The following is an 18,301-nucleotide window of genomic DNA, read 5'->3' on the forward strand; positions in this document are numbered from 1 at the left end:
ATTGCATTAATATTTTCACTCCTTCACATTTTCTTACAGGAGATGTGATCTTATCCCCTCCTGAAGTACCTCTTACTAGTCCTGCAAATATACGGAATAGGTGGGATCTCCTTCGAAAGATGCAGAAGGACTTCTGCAAATCATGGACCAAAGCATATCTATCTTCTCTTCAAACCAGAAAGAAATGGAAGGGCACTAGGCCGAATATGAAAATTGGAGACATCGTCCTGTTACTAAATGAGGGTCATCTCCCAGGTTCTCGGCCACTAGGGCAAGTGATCGACCTTCATCATGGTGCAGACGGACTTGTTTGTGTGGCCACAGTTAAAACTAAAAGCTCTATTTTTAAAAGAAACATTCATAAATTAGCACCTTTGCCCATATATCAGGACTAATGCCTGATAGGGTGGGAGTATGTTCCGGTGCACCGGAACAGAACAACTCAACCTGACTCTTTCGCATTTGGAACTATGCCAAAGAACATTTAATTCAGTTGAACAGTCAGACGAACACATTCACAAGGCAGCTGGAATGCTGTCTATTTTTCATTATTTTTGTTCTGTTCTCGTATTTATAAGTTTATATGTCATTTTCTTGTTTATACTTGTATTGTGCAATTATTTAATATAAGTTTTGTGTTTAAAATGAGGCAGTGTATTGAGTTCATTCACATTACATCGCAACATTAATGTATAAATAAAATCTTTAATATGTTCATAGTTACACATCCACAATGACAAATAATTCGCATTTATCCTCATTTTCATGAACTTGCATGTTTGAGTAAGTTATAGCTTTAACTTCACTTCCCTAAAAAATATAAATAAATCCAAATATTATAAAAGTTCTGGCAAAAAATCTTTATAACAGATCTACACAGTGTCAATACAATATTTTAGTTCACAGTTTTGAACATGCATAAATTTTATTTCCTCAGTATTAGAGTTTTAATATTATACACTAATGTTACAAACAATATATTTTATATCTTGAGCTGCTAACCTATGTAGAGAACATGTATATAAATTAAGAAGCTATACAATTTACAGAAATAATGCGTGTGACATAGGTATTCTTATGCTTATCTGATTCAGTACAGGTATATTTAAAATATATATAGTATAAAAAATAACTATAAATAAAATAATATGAAAAATACATTAATTAAATTTTTAATATTGTTCTCATAAATATTTGGGACCAAATATAATACAGTCAAAAGTCGTTAATTCGGACACCCATAATCCGGAATGATCTATAATCCGGACCTCAAAGCTAAAAACTTTCTGTGCATGCGCCGCGTTGGCACATGCACACAGGCGTTTTACGCGTGCGCGTAAGGCCTTGACTACTGCGCATATGCGTGTGCGCAAGTGCAGAATACGTTTTAGCCTGCGCGTTTAATGTATAACGGACGGTGTAAGCTAAAATTATCTAATTATCTATTTCACTTAATGTTTATGATTGCGTTGTTCCTTAATCTTCGAATTGGATCCCGCTTATTATTTTTTGCAGACTGTAAGAGCAATTTTATAAAAGTAAACTTGAACTTTCGATTATGTCAAATAGAATTTCCGATGCTGGAACTTTCAAAGGATCTACAAAACGAAAGTATGTTTCGATGTCCAACAAACAAAAAGTGGAATTGCTGCAAAAAATGGATAAAGACATGAAGAATGTGACAGAGAGGTTAGTGAAAACGAAAAAATTTCGATTGACAAGTTAGTCGGTATTCTCGTCACAGCAATTAACGGGACTTGAACAGCGGAACTTTGTAACTGAACAAGAAATTATGTCTGTTTATAGAATTAAAGAGAAAGTATTATCACATAAAATGAAGCAACTTAAACAACTTACATTGAAAGAAATGTTTAATAAAGTAAACAAATAAATATTAAGCTTTTTTTTTTTGTGTAAATTTTGATACCCTTTAGATCATAATTGTTCTTTATTTCATAAATTACGGTTTCATATTTTTAATTTTAGAATTTCTGCATGCCATCTTACGAGATTTAAACTGATGATCTATAATCCGGAAAAATCGATAATCCGGAATCGCCGAAGTCCCGACGAGTCCGGATTAACGACTTTTGACTGTAATATTTAATTAATTTAGCTATTTTTAGGAAGACAAAGGGAATATTTATCTTAGGACAAAATTTAATAAAACTCATTTAATTATTAAAAATGAATCCATAAATTAAATTTGAAACTGTTTTTATAAATCACAAACCTGGGGATGCTTATCCAAATCAAAAATTTCACCATAACTAAAAGAAAAGAAAAAGGACCATAAATTCCCTTTATAATTAATATTCAAGAAGAGAATTTTAATTTAAGCTATACTAACCCTCTAGCTTTAATCTTCAAATTCTGTTTATCAAAATGCAAAATTTTCACTTTCTGCAAAATCAAGAATGTAAACATAAAATTCATCAATATTAATGTTAAAAGTAAATGTATATATATATATAATATTTGGTTTTAAAAACATTTATTTCAGTAATGTAGAAAGTATTATGTATAATTTTCTAGTAAAAATTAATGACAATATCATTTAACTATTTCACCGATATACATATACTGTATGCAAAAGCATAGTAACTCACTATATAAGTTAATTAGATGATTTTAAGCATAAAACATGAACTTCTTTATACACTCTTTTGCAAAAAAGTACCAAGAAGTGCTTTTGTGATTGTGACGAAATTTGGTAAGCAAAAACAACTTGATCGAAAATGCAAATGAACAGGAATTGCGATCACAGCACACATTTCTAGTGCACAATTTACAAAGTATAAAACCAGTAACAGAGGCAGAAAATTTAGCTTTTTTTGTTGCTTCCATTGTAATTCCATAAAGAAGCAACTAAAGATGCCATTATGACGATATCAAAGATCTTAATGACAACTAAATGACTTCGAACGTGGTCGCATCACAGGGTTGCGTGAAGCTGGCTGGTCATACCGAGCAGTAGGCCGCCACCTGTAGTGTACAGACACTGCTGTGCAAAGATGTTGGCAGCAATGGTTGCTACAGAGAAATTGCTGATGAAATGAAGGCTCTGGAAGGCCAAGGGCCAAGGATCACAAATGTGAGGCAAGATAGGATGATTATTCGCCAGGCCCGAACCACCCCAATGGTATCATTGTTGACTATTCAATGCACTACAGCCACATCTATACCTCCCGTGGTACCGTTCACCATCTCATGCCACTTATCTGAGGCAGGGTTACGCTCCAGGGGCCTTTAAGACATTTGCCTTTCACCCCACAACATCGGCGGAATCATGTGAAATGGTATCGCAGCCGATCATCTTGGCTGCCATCAGACTGACATCGTATAGTGCTCAGCAATGAATCCCACTTCACTCTTGAAGCAGATGACCACTGTGTTCGTGTCTGGAGAGAAAGGGGACAGCGGTTCCAGTCAGCTTTTGTTTTACAAAGGTATATAGCTATAACCCCTGATCTGATGGTCTGGGGCACTATTTCTTATGACAGCAGGTCATCTTTAGTTATCCTCCATACATCTTTAACAGCTCAACACTATGTTGATACCATCCTTGGGCCGACTGCATTACCCTTCATAGCATGTCATCCTGGGGCCATTTTCCAACAAGATAATGCCAGGCCACAAATCGCTCGCATATCTCTGGACTGTCTCCGAGCGGCTGATACTCTTCCTTGGCCAGCAAGGTCCAATCGAGCATGTCTGGGGCATAGTAGGCTGACAGATTCGGGCACCACAAAATATCGCAGATCTGAAGCGACAACTGATGAATGCCAGGCAGAATGTTTCGCAGGATGACGTTACAAACCTCTAAAACTCCTTGCCTCAATGAATTCAAGCGTGCATTGCCACCAAGGGCAGTTCGATCAACTACTAATTTGAACACTGAGTGAGTGATTATAAGCCGTGAACAGATACTATGACCTTGATTTTTTAATCATTTTATTATCTGTGTATGAGCTATACACAGATTCAATTTCATCAAAAACAACCACTTCCATCACAGTGCTTCGATTGTTTTTCCAAAAGAGTATATATATATATATATCAGATAATTATTAATTGTGAAGTAGCAATGCTTTTATTGAGTGGGGGGAGATGTTTAGATGCATATTATGTACATGCATATATGAAATTTTAAAGAATGCGCTACTTGAATGGAAGCCGGAATGTTATATGCACATCGATTATAATGAATGATGATGAGAGTAGAAAATAATGATAGTCACAGACACTGTTAGAGATCATCAGTCGTGGACACTTAGCAAACAGCAGTTAGCTGAATATTTAACTGACACGGACAGTTAGCCAACAGGACAGCTAGCTGAGAGGAAATTTAGCCAATACAGATATTTAACCAACAGAACACTTAGCTGACAGACATATTTAGCCAACAGGACATTTAGCTGACTTGGGCATTTAATTCACTGGACACTTAATCAAAAGATTTAGCTCATGTACATATAGTACATATACATCAGCTGATGTATGACATTTAGGCTGATGTACAATACATACAGACAGACAAAAAACAAGCGATAATGTTTCACTAAAATTTGCTCATATTTATCTGGGGGGAAAAGGTATATACGAGGGCCATCCAGGAAGTAGATTACGTTTCCGTCTGTGTCCGCTAGGGGCGGGGCTAGCGCGGCCATCTTGGGGTCAGAGCGTTGCGCAGCTCAGTCTGCATCTAGCCGTGCTAGTGAGAGGTTCGTGCTGTGCTCCGTTCAGATACTGTGACGGTTTGAAATGTCTGCGTTAATTGAAAATCCCGCGAGCTGCGAGGTGCGCTCAGTAATAAGGTTTCTGACTGCAAAAAACTGTAAACCGATAGAAATCTATCGGCAGCTTCGTGAAGTGTATGGGGACAACATTATCACTGAAGGTGGAGTGCGTCAGTGGGTCATAAGATTTCAAAATGGCCGAACCAATGTTCACGACGAAGATCGAAGTGGGAGACCCAGCATAGTGACCGCCGAACTTCTCGAAAAAGTCGATGCTAAAGTCCGTGAAAATCGAAATTTCACAATAACGGAACTTTCTTTGAGTTTTCCACAAATTTCGCGAAGTTTGTTGCACGAAATCATCAGCGAAAAGCTTGGTTACCACAAGTTTTGTGCAAGATGGATTCCAAAAATCTTGACAGAGGACCACAAAAATCAGCGAATGGCTGCAGCGTTGAACTTTTTGGACGCTTACCATAAGGATGGTGACTCTTTACTCGATCGCATCGTTACTGGTGACGAAACATGGGTGAAACATGTGAACTGTGAAACGAAATTGCAATCAATGCAGTGGGGGCACACAAGTTCTCCCCAAAAACCCAAGAAATGCATGAAAACAATGTCGGCAAGGAAGATGATGGTGACTGTTTTTTGGAACAGAAAAGGTGTAATTTTGGTGGACTTCCTGGAAAGAGGCACTACAATAAACTCTCAAAGGTATTGCCAAACTCTCCAAAAACTCAGAAGAGCAATTCAAAACAAGCGCAGAGGAATGTTGAGCTCTAAGATCTTGTTGATTCACGACAACGCCCGGCCCCACACGGCAAATGTCACTCGTAAAGTTCTTGAATCTTTTAAGTGGGAGTTGTTTCCTCATCCGCCGTACAGTCCCGACCTGGCACCGAGCGACTTCCACCTATTCCCAGCAATGAAGAAGTGGCTGGCTATGCAGCGTTTTGATGACGACGCACAGCTGCAAGAAGAGGTAACGAAGTGGTTGAAGGCGCAGGCGGCCGAATTTTTCGACGAAGGAATTTCCAAGCTCGTACATCGCTACGATAAATGCCTTAATTTGTATGGTGACTATGTAGAAAAGTAGTATTTAAGTGTGGCTTTCATCTGTATATAATAAAATTTGTTTCCTATACTTTGTTTATTTTTTTATTCCAAAACGTAATCTACTTTCTGGATAGCCCTCGTATAACAAGAAGCTTTATGAACAAGTATCATATTTTTTACCTAATTTAATATTACAGAAACTATGGATTTTAAAACTGGATACAAAAGCTACCTTATTTTGGTGTATATTTTGAAATCAATTTGGAAAGCAATCAGACACAGGTCTCTAAATTTCAAAAATGAGCAAGAAAATTTTAGCAGTCAGAAGAGTGAAATTATCTTTTATGCAAAGAATGAGCAGAGCAAAGTGAAAACAAATGTAATATAAATTGGATTTCTTTGAATTCTTTCACTCTTTCTCAGTAACAAAATTTTTCCTTAGTAAATCATGTTAAATTTTCAATGCTTTCAAAATTCTAATATCTTAGCTTTTCCACATTTTATTCTTATTTTCCATAACAGATTCATGTAACATTTATTTTCACTTTGCTCCAATCATTTCTTTAAATTTAAAATCGTTTTGCTCTTTCAACTGCTTAAATTTTCTATCCCACTTCCTAAACATAGAGACTGAGCCCACCAACCGACGAGTAGTAAAGTTACTGAATACTGGTAGTTCTGGCCAATGTTTGAATCCTGGCAGACAGTCTAGCTGCATGGGCACTTTCACGGTTTTTTCCTTGGGTAAAGCATATGTGAGCCAGTTTCCTCTAAAATATCCTCCTCCCTTAGGCAGATACATTGAGTGTTTTGTCATAATCAATTAACCCAAACCAAAATATAAAGACCCATGTCTGATTACTCTTGAAATTGATTTCAAGATCTACACAAAAATTCGATTGCTTTTCTGTTTAACCCATTAACGGTTTCACCCAGATTTTCTCGTTCTTTTATGCAGGTCTCTTAACGGTTCGTTACGGATTATTGTTAGTTTAAATGTACCCTCGAAAACGGACAGTCCCGTGTTTTTGTATTATCGAAAAAACACGCCAAAAAGGACTAGCCCGTATTTTTGTATGTCTTCCAACCCCCCAATGCCTAAGGGGACAAGGGTCCATGCAATCCTGACGACAATGGGTAATGGCTGTCATTAGCGTGGGGAGAAATCTCCTTGATGTTTTGGGATAAAGGCCTTACACTGACTCTAAAGAAACAAATTTATTACCAGTTACAAAGTGGATGCATATATAAAGGGATTTAAGAATTTCCGTTTTAGAGCAGTTATTGAATAAAAAATAGAATTTTTTACAAAATGAACGTTTACCTATAAGAGCATTAATGAATTAAAACGAGAAAAATAAAAGTAATAAATGCAAACATAAAAATCTGAGAATGCAAATCTTTCAGATTTTACATTACGCCCAAAGGGCGTTTTTTAACGGTTTGTGGGTTACCTTTATTTTTAAATATCATGTTCTTCGCACTTAAACCATAAAACTTCAGTTAAACATCAATACCGCAAAATAAATTTTAAATGAGCATATCTTTAGAATTTCCAATACACAGTCTCGCCCGTTGAAGATAATTTTTTATATTATTATTTTCATACATTGTTGCCTTTGCTCGCTTTAAAATCGTTGAGTTTCTTAATAAAAAATTCATTGAAGTTTTACGAAATAGGAAACATATAATAAAACAAATTCCAAATCTCGGCTTCGAGATGCCCATATTCGGGTGGAAATGTACGTTATTCAAAATTGGATGGGTCTAGGTACCGTTGTTTTATCACAATGCGAGAAACATACATATATTTATGCAGATTATTCATTATTTAATTTCAAGGCAGATAGCCCTCGAGTGCACTGCCGTAATCTAATTAACCAAAATCATTATTTAATTTCTTTAAATATAATACAGGGCTGTAATATGTGGTAGCAACAGTTTGAAAAGTGAACTGACATAGTTTTCAACGGAAAATGAAAAAATGAAGTTAATAGACCTTCTCGGCTAACGCCCTTTGTTTTAAAAATAATGTATCGTGTAATTTAATGGGAATACGAGATTAAATAATTCTCTTTAAAAAATTCTTCTACAAATTTATATCACGAATAATAAAAACGTGAGGCTGTCTTGATAAATTTATAAATATTATACATCTGACAATGCGATTCAATTATTTGATTTCGTAATTTAAGAGCCTATGATTCTTCTTATAAAACTGTACAGGAATTTAGCAAAGAAGCTATTAAGTAATCTCTTATTACCATTAATCTATGCGATAAATTATTATTATTATTATTATTACTTTTGGTCCAGTCTTTTACTTCCAAGTATCCTTTTATCTCAAATAATCGAAAAAATATATAAATTTAAAACAAAATTCGCCCCCAAATCAGAAATTAGGTTACAAATTTCATGCAAATTTTATTTCAAAAGCTATTTTACGCTCTGTAAAATGATGCAAACTTAAAAATTTAAGATTTTTAGTTTATTCATAAATGGAAATATGCGCAAAAAATTTCTTCGACATTAAATTTTAAAAACTCTAAATCGAATTATTATCATCCGTAAACGTAATTGTACAAAATCTGAATTCAATAGCTTATCGATAAGCAGTTCAAAAATCGACGACGAGCTTTTGATTAAACACCGTGAATGAACTGAATACAATTTTTGGAACAGCTCTAATTTTAAGCACTTTGGAAAGATCGGTAAGTTGTTGATATAGCATAACCGTTATTTTTATAACATTCTTGGCATTATGAAACGTGTAAGTGACATTCATAAGCGATTCACGACAGTTCTGTTCATTTGTCAAAGTGGCTGCTTTTGAAAATATTGTGAAGCTCACTCGATGTGCTCCACTATCTATGATACTCATTAAAGATATTTAATAATGTTTTATTTCTATACAGAAATACTGGTAAAATTAAGAGGTCAAATATTTAATTATTTGAGTTATATAACTACTTATACTGTCTCAAGAAATTTTGAGTCATTTTGTAAAAATAATCTTTTCTTTAAAATTCCTTCTTCCCCCCTACCCACTATGCTTCATGACTTTATTACTATTCTGATGAATGGAAGGTTTTTAGAGACATTACATTTTTTTTAACAGCAAGAGACATGAAAAATGAGCAATGCCTTACCCGAGCAATGCCTCATTTTCATACATTTTAAAAGAAGTTAAATTTTTCAGAGAGTTACTATAAAATATTTATTAAAATGTCAAATTTAAGCATTTCAATTATTTATATAATAAAGGATATATTTTATATTTATATAATAAAGAAAAATCGTTAATAATATCACTCTGATTTTAGTGGAGATATTTTAAGAAATAAATAAGTGAAAGCTGGAGGAAGAAAAACTATTTCAAGTTATATGTTTATCTTAAAAGTAACGAGAGAAAAACTATGTTAAAAGAAAAGGCACGCATATCGAAATTGTTTTCTGTACTGCTGACAAATTGTTATATGGCATGCATACTATAATGTTCATGAATAATTGATTGCTACTAGATTAATACAGGCATAGCATATTTCTAGGGACTGATTTGCTGTAATTTCCAATTTGATTTTTGCATACTTTTATATTTAGGACACTAATTACATCACACTGAAGATTACTCAATGCAATAATTCCATTACAGTTTTATAGAAAATTATAAAATTTTCAGTTTCAATAAACAAATATATAATATTTCGATGACTCAGCAGGTAACATAATTTATTATCTTTCAAGTTTTTTTCTAAAACACCTCGGCAGATATAGAATCAGCCACAGACTGTACTAACTTTAACAAGCGGCAGTATCTGAGTGTTCACATTTCTGTTTATAACTGCAATAAGAACAAGTATAAGTTTGAAAAGTTTACCATTGGCTATGTGGATAAAAGAGATGATCATAAGTATTTTGACCTGGTTTTGGTTTCTGGTCAATACGTTAGCTGTAGGGAAGATTTCGTGATTTTTTCCATGTGAACTAGTTTTCTTTATAAATTCCTCTAAGTCTTTCGTTAAGTACATACACAGTTGCTACATTAAACATTAGTAAGTGTTTACATAGGTAAACATTTTAAAAGCGACTAGCATAAAGAAAGATTATTTAAATTATGTTTTTTAAAATGCAAATTCAGAACACTGAAAACCAAACAGTAAACATTATAAGACTAATTTAATAATCTTTGGTTTGGTTTACTTGAAAACTTTACTTAAAAAACGTTGAAATTTACAATGTTTACAACAAACTATTATTTTGCCATATTCATCGATTGCGTTAATCAAAATCTAAAATTATTTAACGTAAAATGTAATTATCCGAAAATTATGTAAAATGAGAATTTTTTCCCACTATATCTGTAGTTTACAATGGCTAGAAAAAAAGATAGCTCTAGATAATGAGTATTTCTAGAATGAAAAAACTCTATTGACTAGAAATAGTCTTTCGAGACCTTAGTGTCAGTTAGCCTGCGGAGGTCAGGTTCCCTTCCAAAAAAAAGTAAAACAGTTTAAAATGCATATAGTTTAACGCTTCCTGTTTTATTTGGAATAACATTTCAAAAATAAAACTCGTGTTGGTTACGAACCAAGCAATTCTTAACGGGATAAAAAGCCGTACTTTGATAATGCTAGGATCATGCATTCAGTTTTCGTCGTTTTAATAAAATCCATTATGATACTTATGCTGGTAATTATAAACTGCATTTACGGATACAGAAGTATGATTAATACACTAATATCACAGAATGTAAGCTTTTTATGCTCTGACAAGTTTTGTCAAGATACCAATTTTTAGTTCATATACAAGTCGTAAATTCCCTAGCCAGATTCCTTTTTTATATAAATAGATGCATAGAGGAGAAAATGGAACAGTTAATTATATTTTTTTATTCTTTTTCAAAATTTAATTCTTTTAGATATAATTTTTAACGATAATCGATATTCTGCTAAGTTATAATACAAAAATTATTACTAATAATAATTTATATCCTAATATTTATATCCTAATTTAATAATATTTATATCACTCAAAACAGAATTGGAAAACTCTTTCAAATCATATTTAATCAAAACATTTTACGAAGTTATGGGAAAAAGGAATTTTGGGGTTTGTTTGATTTTTAACGGTGAATTCAATCATTAAAACATTTTTACCGTGTTTCCTCATTCATAAAACATTAGCAAAATAATTTACTAAATAATTCTTAGATGTAATAGTATTCTTGTTTATCTTTTGTTATATGACTAAAAATAAATAAAAAAGCGGCTGGTATTCAATATTATTTTATTTAATTACAAATACTTGGCTATTGGTACTCAAGACATAGTCTTTCCATATTATCACTTTTCTATTAGGCCTTGAAATTATGTTAACGACCTAAGAATTCGGAAAATCCTATGATTGCATAAAACTGCGGGAGGTGCTAATAATGACAAATTTTAAATGAAAATAGAAATTTATTTAAATAAATTTATTTAAATTCTATTTGTGAGTGTCTGCTTTATGCATTTAATGTATCAAATACAGAAAAGTGAGAAAAATCCATCCAACACAGAGAAATAATTCTTTCTAGTCTGTGGTAAGATTGTATCAAATTCATTTAAACTTCCGTTTAAATTCGAAATGCGATCTCTCAAATCAATGAAGGAATACATTTTTGGCTTTAAATTTTACATTAGTAGCAACTGTATAATAGCTAAACTTACCAAAATATTTGTAGAAAATCGCCGAAATTCTAGAAATTGCTATAAAATCCCGAAAAATATTAGGAAGATTATGCTTGCCAATTCCACGCTGAAAAGACGAAGATGAGCTCGACAGTAAACGAACAACTTGTGGAAAAAATTCAACGCTAAAATATAAATGCATATGCGAAATTTTCCAAAAATTTCTGATAAATATTGTACTCTCATCGTAAATATGTATGGATTTATAATGTGATGAAAACTGAGTCGGTAAAAGAATGGATTAAAATTTAATTTCCCAAAATAAATTGGTTTACTAAAACTAAATAAAATAGATAAGTAAATAGTAAAAAAATTTAGTAACAAAATAAATAATGATCTTTCTTAAAATACTGCCCAATAAAACATGTCGAATAATTGAATGTTCACAAGCTTGGAAGCTAAAATTCTAAAAAGATTTCGGAAAATTCGGCAGTCATATGTTAAAAGAAACAAGTCTACAGGCTACTAGTACAAAGAAAGAGGAGGGAGACGAAACTAAACGGAACAACTACTTCTTGGCATTCAATAGCGGGGAGGCAATTTTATGGCTTATCCATCACACTAAGGGGAAGCAAACATACTGCCTTAGGCTGGGCCATCTTAGAGAGATTTCAGAAAACGAAAGCGATTTTTTTTGGAGGGGTTTGTTGTCTGACAACGCGACCGTTTTCGAAGCATTTCGTTCCGAGAGGCGGGCTCGTTGATGGGTTAATATCCAGAGTTTATTTAACATTAAATTAAAAAATATGGTACTTATCAATAAACTTTCTCATTGGATACCCTGGAAATAGCCAATCTTCAGATAAATATGGACAAATTTTACTAAAACACTGTCGCAAATTTTTTGTCTATATGTACACATTGTCAATTAAATGTGCTGTAGTTTAAAATGTCTTGTTGACTAAATGTCTGTGTTGGTTAAATGACTTGTCGGCTATAAGTACCCATCGCATATGTCCATGTGAGGTAAATGTCCTGTCCGCTAAGTGTCACATTCAGTTAAATCTGTCGGCTAACTGCCCGTGTCAGCTAAATGTCCTCTCGGCTAAGTCTCTCGTTGGTTAAATGATTGTCGGCTAAGTGTCACAGATCCAAAGATCATATCAGGTTAGGAAAATGTTATAATTACAATATTATTAGATATAGTGGCTATATACATAAGAAAGAACTATGACATTGTAGCAGATGATACAATATCATTAATAGATTTTACTCAAACAGTTACCAAAACAATTCAATAATTATATTATACTGCTTTTCATATAATGTCAAATTTTACCTCACCTTCCTCTCCTGATTCCTATCATCATTACCCAGTTATTAGAAAACAGCAACCCAAAGAGAACAGTTTCAAAACAAAGTATGAAAAACATAATGCAATCTCTTCCTTCTCCCCCCCCCCCCAAAAAAAAATATTTCCTTACTTCAGCAAAATTTTTATATTTATCAATATTTAAACAACCTGAAATTTACAGTTCTTAATGCAAACTCTAAGATACTTCTAAAATCTCTTCTTAATGTTGGGAAAATGTAAGTGCACTTCTTACAGTTATAATATATATTCGTGACATAATATTAAAAGGTTTAGCAAATAGCTTAATACATATCTTACTCTTGCTATGAAGTATGGTTCTGCACTAAATACGTATAAAAATTCATCAAGATAGTGGAATAAAAGGGACAGCATATCATCACCTGAAAAATATATATATATATCTTAGATACAATTTATGTATGAACAGTCTTTTGCTTTAAAAATTAAGCATCTTAACCCTCAGCATTTTAGATCCGTCATGAAAATTGGTATTTAAACAGCAATTATTAATTGAGTTTCTAAATTACTTTAGTCTGTATTTTCATAAACGTACATTCATTAAGATGATATTTACATTATTAAAGAAAGTAAGAAAGCAAAATATCTTAAATTATAAGCTGATATATGCCAAGTAGCAAAACTTCTGATAACTGGATAAAGCCGCTCATAACGCTCAGAGGGTTAAATAGTTAAAATACTTCAATTTGAGCATTTTACATGAATTGCTATATACACAAACATCTATATTTGCATATATATAGACAGGCAAACTTTTTTTTTTTTCAAGTAAACCTTGGATATCAAAAGCACATTTTTGCATGTGACAGACATAATAAGAAGGATCCTCTTTATTTTACATCATCTATTAATCAAAAAATTAGACTACTTTAAGATATTTGTCGATATGCAGCATCGAATAGAGAAACAATAAAATGCATATTTTTAGCATTAAAGAACAATAATTAGTATGTTAATACAAAATATATTCAACACTTATTAAATATTAGTGGAGGATATCAAAGCTCATAAAAATATTTTATAAATTGGAAAATGTATTACAAGAAAACATCTGAAGAAAATACGTCCTAAAAGTAATGATCTAAAATAATATATTTCTAACATTATATAATACACTGTAAAATGCCTTTTATTTTAATTCTTAAATACATAGCTACCTGTATAAAAAAGTAATGGTGATAATGAAAACTTTGTAGCAAGGTGGCGATTGTAATCCTCTCACTCTATTATGTACATTTATAGTATATGTATATATACACATACATATAGAGAGAGTGTGTGGGTGTAAAATAAAAAATACATAGTTTGTATACATGTATCAAAATTCTAACTTAAATTAGCAATAACTTCTTAAGTCTTCATTTTAATTTGGGTATTTCCTCTCTCTCTCTCTGTGTGTGTTTTAAAAATAGCAGTTGCTTAATAACTTTTCCTGGACTACATCATTTCTACATTAATCCTCTCATATGACTTTTACATAACAATGATGACAATGGCTAATTTGAAAAGCCGAAACCTTTCTCTTAATAACCTTCCCAGGGTTGCCACTCAAACAGGAAAATGAAATTCTCTGACTTTTCCAGGTTTTCAAGGTTTGTTTTAAGAAAATTCCAGTCTATCCGTGTAAAGCACATTGGCTGTGCTAAGAGATAAATTAATTATAGTACCACTTGAAAGCACAAAAATTTGCACAAAAATGAAAGCACAAAAATGGTATGTCATCATACTGCTAGAATTAATTTCAGGATTATATATATATATATATATATTACATATGACTTATAATATATAAATTCCCAAAGCATTACTATTATAACTATAATATGAGTTATTTTCTTCACTGAAGATTGAAATTAGAATCTACCCAATCTGGATTAAACAATATCTTTTTTTGCAAACATTTTGCAGCTAAATGAAAGAAAAATCTATTTAATGATATTTTTCAATAAATCAGGTATTTTATATTCATTTAGTAGCATAAATAAACAAAAAATATGTGCATTAAATTTCGTGATGGTATGTCATCATACTGCTAGAATTAATTTCAGGATTATGCCAGAGAAAATTTCCTGAAATTTGAAAGTATTATTTACTAATAAATAATAAATAAATTTAAAGAGAAGAAGCAACATTAAATGACACAAAAAACACTTTAAGATAATTATTTAAAAATTGAATTAGAATAATCAGCGATATTTTGGCAAATATAGTTACATTAAATGGTTAGCCTAGGTGACTGATTACTATTTTTTTATTTTACTGCAAAATGACAAATAAGGCATTTATAATCCTAGTATATGCTACGGCCCTGGCACGAATTTGAAAATTGTCGCCAACACCAAAATGACCCGTTTACTGCTCATCATACTATTCCCAAATCCCGTGTATATGGTACATGGAGGCTATTTTAATCTACATGGTACCTAGGATTAATGGTATACTGGGATTAAAAGAATTTTATTTTATGCGAGAATACATATTTTCCTTAGTTCAACATGCACTGCATATGCACATGGGAGTCTCTCGATACTCGAGGTTACTGGAAACTAAAAGTTACTGGAAACTTGCTTTGCCTTTCTAAAAGACAATCTGATTGGAGCTGCAAAATTGGCTCTATGCTAGCTGGCTGAATGATGCTCACGCAATACATAATTCGCCAAGAAAGTGATCGCTTCAACGTCGGCGCAAAACTCGCTTTTTTGGGGAGAATAGCCATATGAAATTCCTTGACTCTCCAGATTTTGACTAAAATATCTAAATTCCCTGACTTTCCCCTAAATTTTTTGGTCAATTTTCGAATTCCTGTTTTCCAGGTAGCGTAAAACCCTGCCTTCCGTACTATATAACTACATATTTTGTTTGCTTCTACCCCCTGTAACCACATTAAAATGCTGCTGTGCTGTTTTCTTCCTTTTCAAACAATATAAAAAATGTAAATATTTTGGAAATAGGCACAATTAGAGTGCCAAGTGAATTGTGACCACAAATGTTACCTGAAATAAAAATGAATATTTAATCTGCCAAGTTTGCTATTTATTATGGATCAACACATAACAACATTACATCTAGTCGACAGCACCTCAAATGGGGGTATCCAATGGAATTCATCAGTGGAATTTAAAGATTGTTAATGACAAAGACTGAAATTTTGCTATGACTAATAATTTTATTTTATTCTGCATTCATACGAAACATCACTCTTGATCTATTCAATATCCAGAGACGAAAAAAATTCCTGTCATCTGCAGCACTACTAAAATTAATACAGCATCGTGCTCGTATTAAAAGTGATTTAATGAGTATTTTCAAGCATTGAGAGCACACACATTCCAACTACATAATCCTAGCAATTTTGAAGGTTGTTAGTCTTCAAGTTTGTACGTGATGGATTTAACAAATTTTTATCCATAATAGTGTTGAGAATCGAGCATTTAATTGATATTATGTGCAGTTTCAGTGGCATCACTGTTTTGTTGTTTTATTATGTTTTATGCATCTGGCATTACTATTATTTGCGTCATTCTAAAAGTTGTCATGTAAACAATAAGACGTATGCAAGTTCTCTGTACTTTTTTGTTAATAAAGTCCAAAAATTCAAATCACTCTGTTTGTTAATTTTATAACAGGTTATGGGTTTTAGCGATGTTTAACTGCACAAATAAATTAACGATGGCTATATAACGATACGATGGCTATATGATGTATTTGAATCACAGATTTTTTTTTTTACTTTCGTCTTTGATTTCAACACTTCCACCTGAACAGTGTGTAGGTATATGCTACAGTGTACTGATAGCCTTTTTTTGTTGCATATTTCCTGGTTAATGACAACGTAATATGGAAGCTAAAAATTTTGTTCAGTGTACCAAATTGGAAGTTTTATCCAACTGGACTGATTGGAAATTTGAAATAAACTCTTTATTTGTGCTTAACGATTGTGCGGGCATTTTCGATAATTCCCTTATCGAGCCAAAAGCTCCGGCAGAAAGCACGAATGAAAAAACGATACGCGAGTACAACGAAGCTGCAAAAGCGTATGCAAAGGCGAATGCGGAAGCTGCTGTGATCATTCACACAAATGTGTCACCAAATGTGTTAAATTTGATCCGTATGCATGGTAATTCTGCACTAGTGATATGGAATGAGTTATTAAGTAATTTTGAGAAGGTGTCATGCGTGAAATTGGACATTCTTCTGGAACAGTTTTCCACTTTTCAGATCGAGAAAGACAAAAGTGTAATGCAATCACTTGCACGTTTACGTACACTGTGGGTGGATCTTCAACGTGAGCAAGAGTTGAGCAGTGAAGGAAAGTTGCCACAGAACTTGCTAGCACAGCGCATCTTATCTATTCTTCCTAATGATGAATATATCGAGTTCAAATCACAGTGGGGGCTTGATGCCAAAGACGGAAAAGTCACCTGAAAAACTGATCGAACAGATCAACATGCCGCTGCAAAGAAGAAATCAAGAACTTAAAAATGAAAGTACGATTCAAGACTGTATACCACTGTCCCTGTACAACATTTTTTTTCCTGTAACTGCTAATAATTATTTTTTGTTTCTTTACTCTATTTTTGCATGCTTTTGATGTGAATCTATAGAAATTGATGTTTGAATGTACTTATTCAAGTTTGGAGCCAAAAAAGTTGTAAAATTTCTGCAGAAGTTTAAAATTTTAGAAATAAGATTAACATTTTTAGGCACTTTGATGATGCCTCTACGTTGAACATTATGAAGCAGCCTTCGAAAAATCTCCTAAAACTACAAATTGTTGCGAAGGCTCTCATAACGCACTAAATTCATAGTGTGTTATGAGAGTGTGTTATTATTTAACTATAGCTATTCCGATATGTGGTTTTTATTTGACGGGCTGAAAATAGATTTAGACTCTTAATGTTTGTTATTAGCTAATGTAAATACAGGATGTGCTGAAGTAAAAAAAGAAAACTTACATTTGGTAATCGTGAATCATATAAGAAAATATGATGAAATCGATCATAAAATTAAATATTTCAAGTAATTTAAATAAAATAATCATTCGAAATTCCCATTCATTATTCATTATTCTTCTAAATGTTTATATTATAAAATGTGTAACTTATATTTATTATTATTTTATTTTTTAACAATTAAAATTGTAATAATTTTTCATTGTATAATTCTGTTTCCTTTCTCTTCTCCTTTTCTTAATTCAAAACGGCCCATTTGTTAATCTTGTGTAACAACTGAATTTACACATAAGTTATAAAGTTTTTGAAATATATACCATAGATGTTTTGGTAATTTAAATCATTTTTCTTTAGAAAATTCAAGTAGGTGAACTATGTTCAAATCGATTAATTATTGATTCATTAATGTAAGGATATTTTTATGTGAATTACAGTCAAAAGTCGTTAATCCGGACTCGTTGGGACTTCGGCGATTCCGGATTATAGATC

The 18,301-nt window shown here is 32.5% G+C and overlaps 1 protein-coding gene across 3 annotated transcripts in view; it reads right to left on the reverse strand.

Moving 5' to 3' along the window:
- Positions 1-685: 685 nt before the first annotated feature.
- Positions 686-18,301, reverse strand: part of Archease (protein archease) — a 61,587-nt gene continuing 43,971 nt past the window's right edge. For all 3 annotated transcript variants that reach the window (XM_035354450.2, XM_035354451.2, XM_085823624.1), the window contains 4 exons: positions 13,140-13,222; positions 2,351-2,403; positions 2,234-2,270; positions 686-810 (listed from right to left, as the gene is read on the reverse strand). In XM_035354450.2, coding sequence (XP_035210341.1) covers positions 721-810; positions 2,234-2,270; positions 2,351-2,403; positions 13,140-13,222 — 263 coding nt within the window. In that variant the 3' untranslated portion in view covers positions 686-720. The remainder of the gene's footprint in view (positions 811-2,233; positions 2,271-2,350; positions 2,404-13,139; positions 13,223-18,301) is intronic.

Source organism: Stegodyphus dumicola, chromosome 9 (genome assembly GCF_044657685.1).
Source record: "Stegodyphus dumicola isolate Sdum_Otavi_A_Nest chromosome 9, ASM4465768v1".
Lineage (NCBI taxonomy): Eukaryota > Metazoa > Arthropoda > Arachnida > Araneae > Eresidae > Stegodyphus > Stegodyphus dumicola.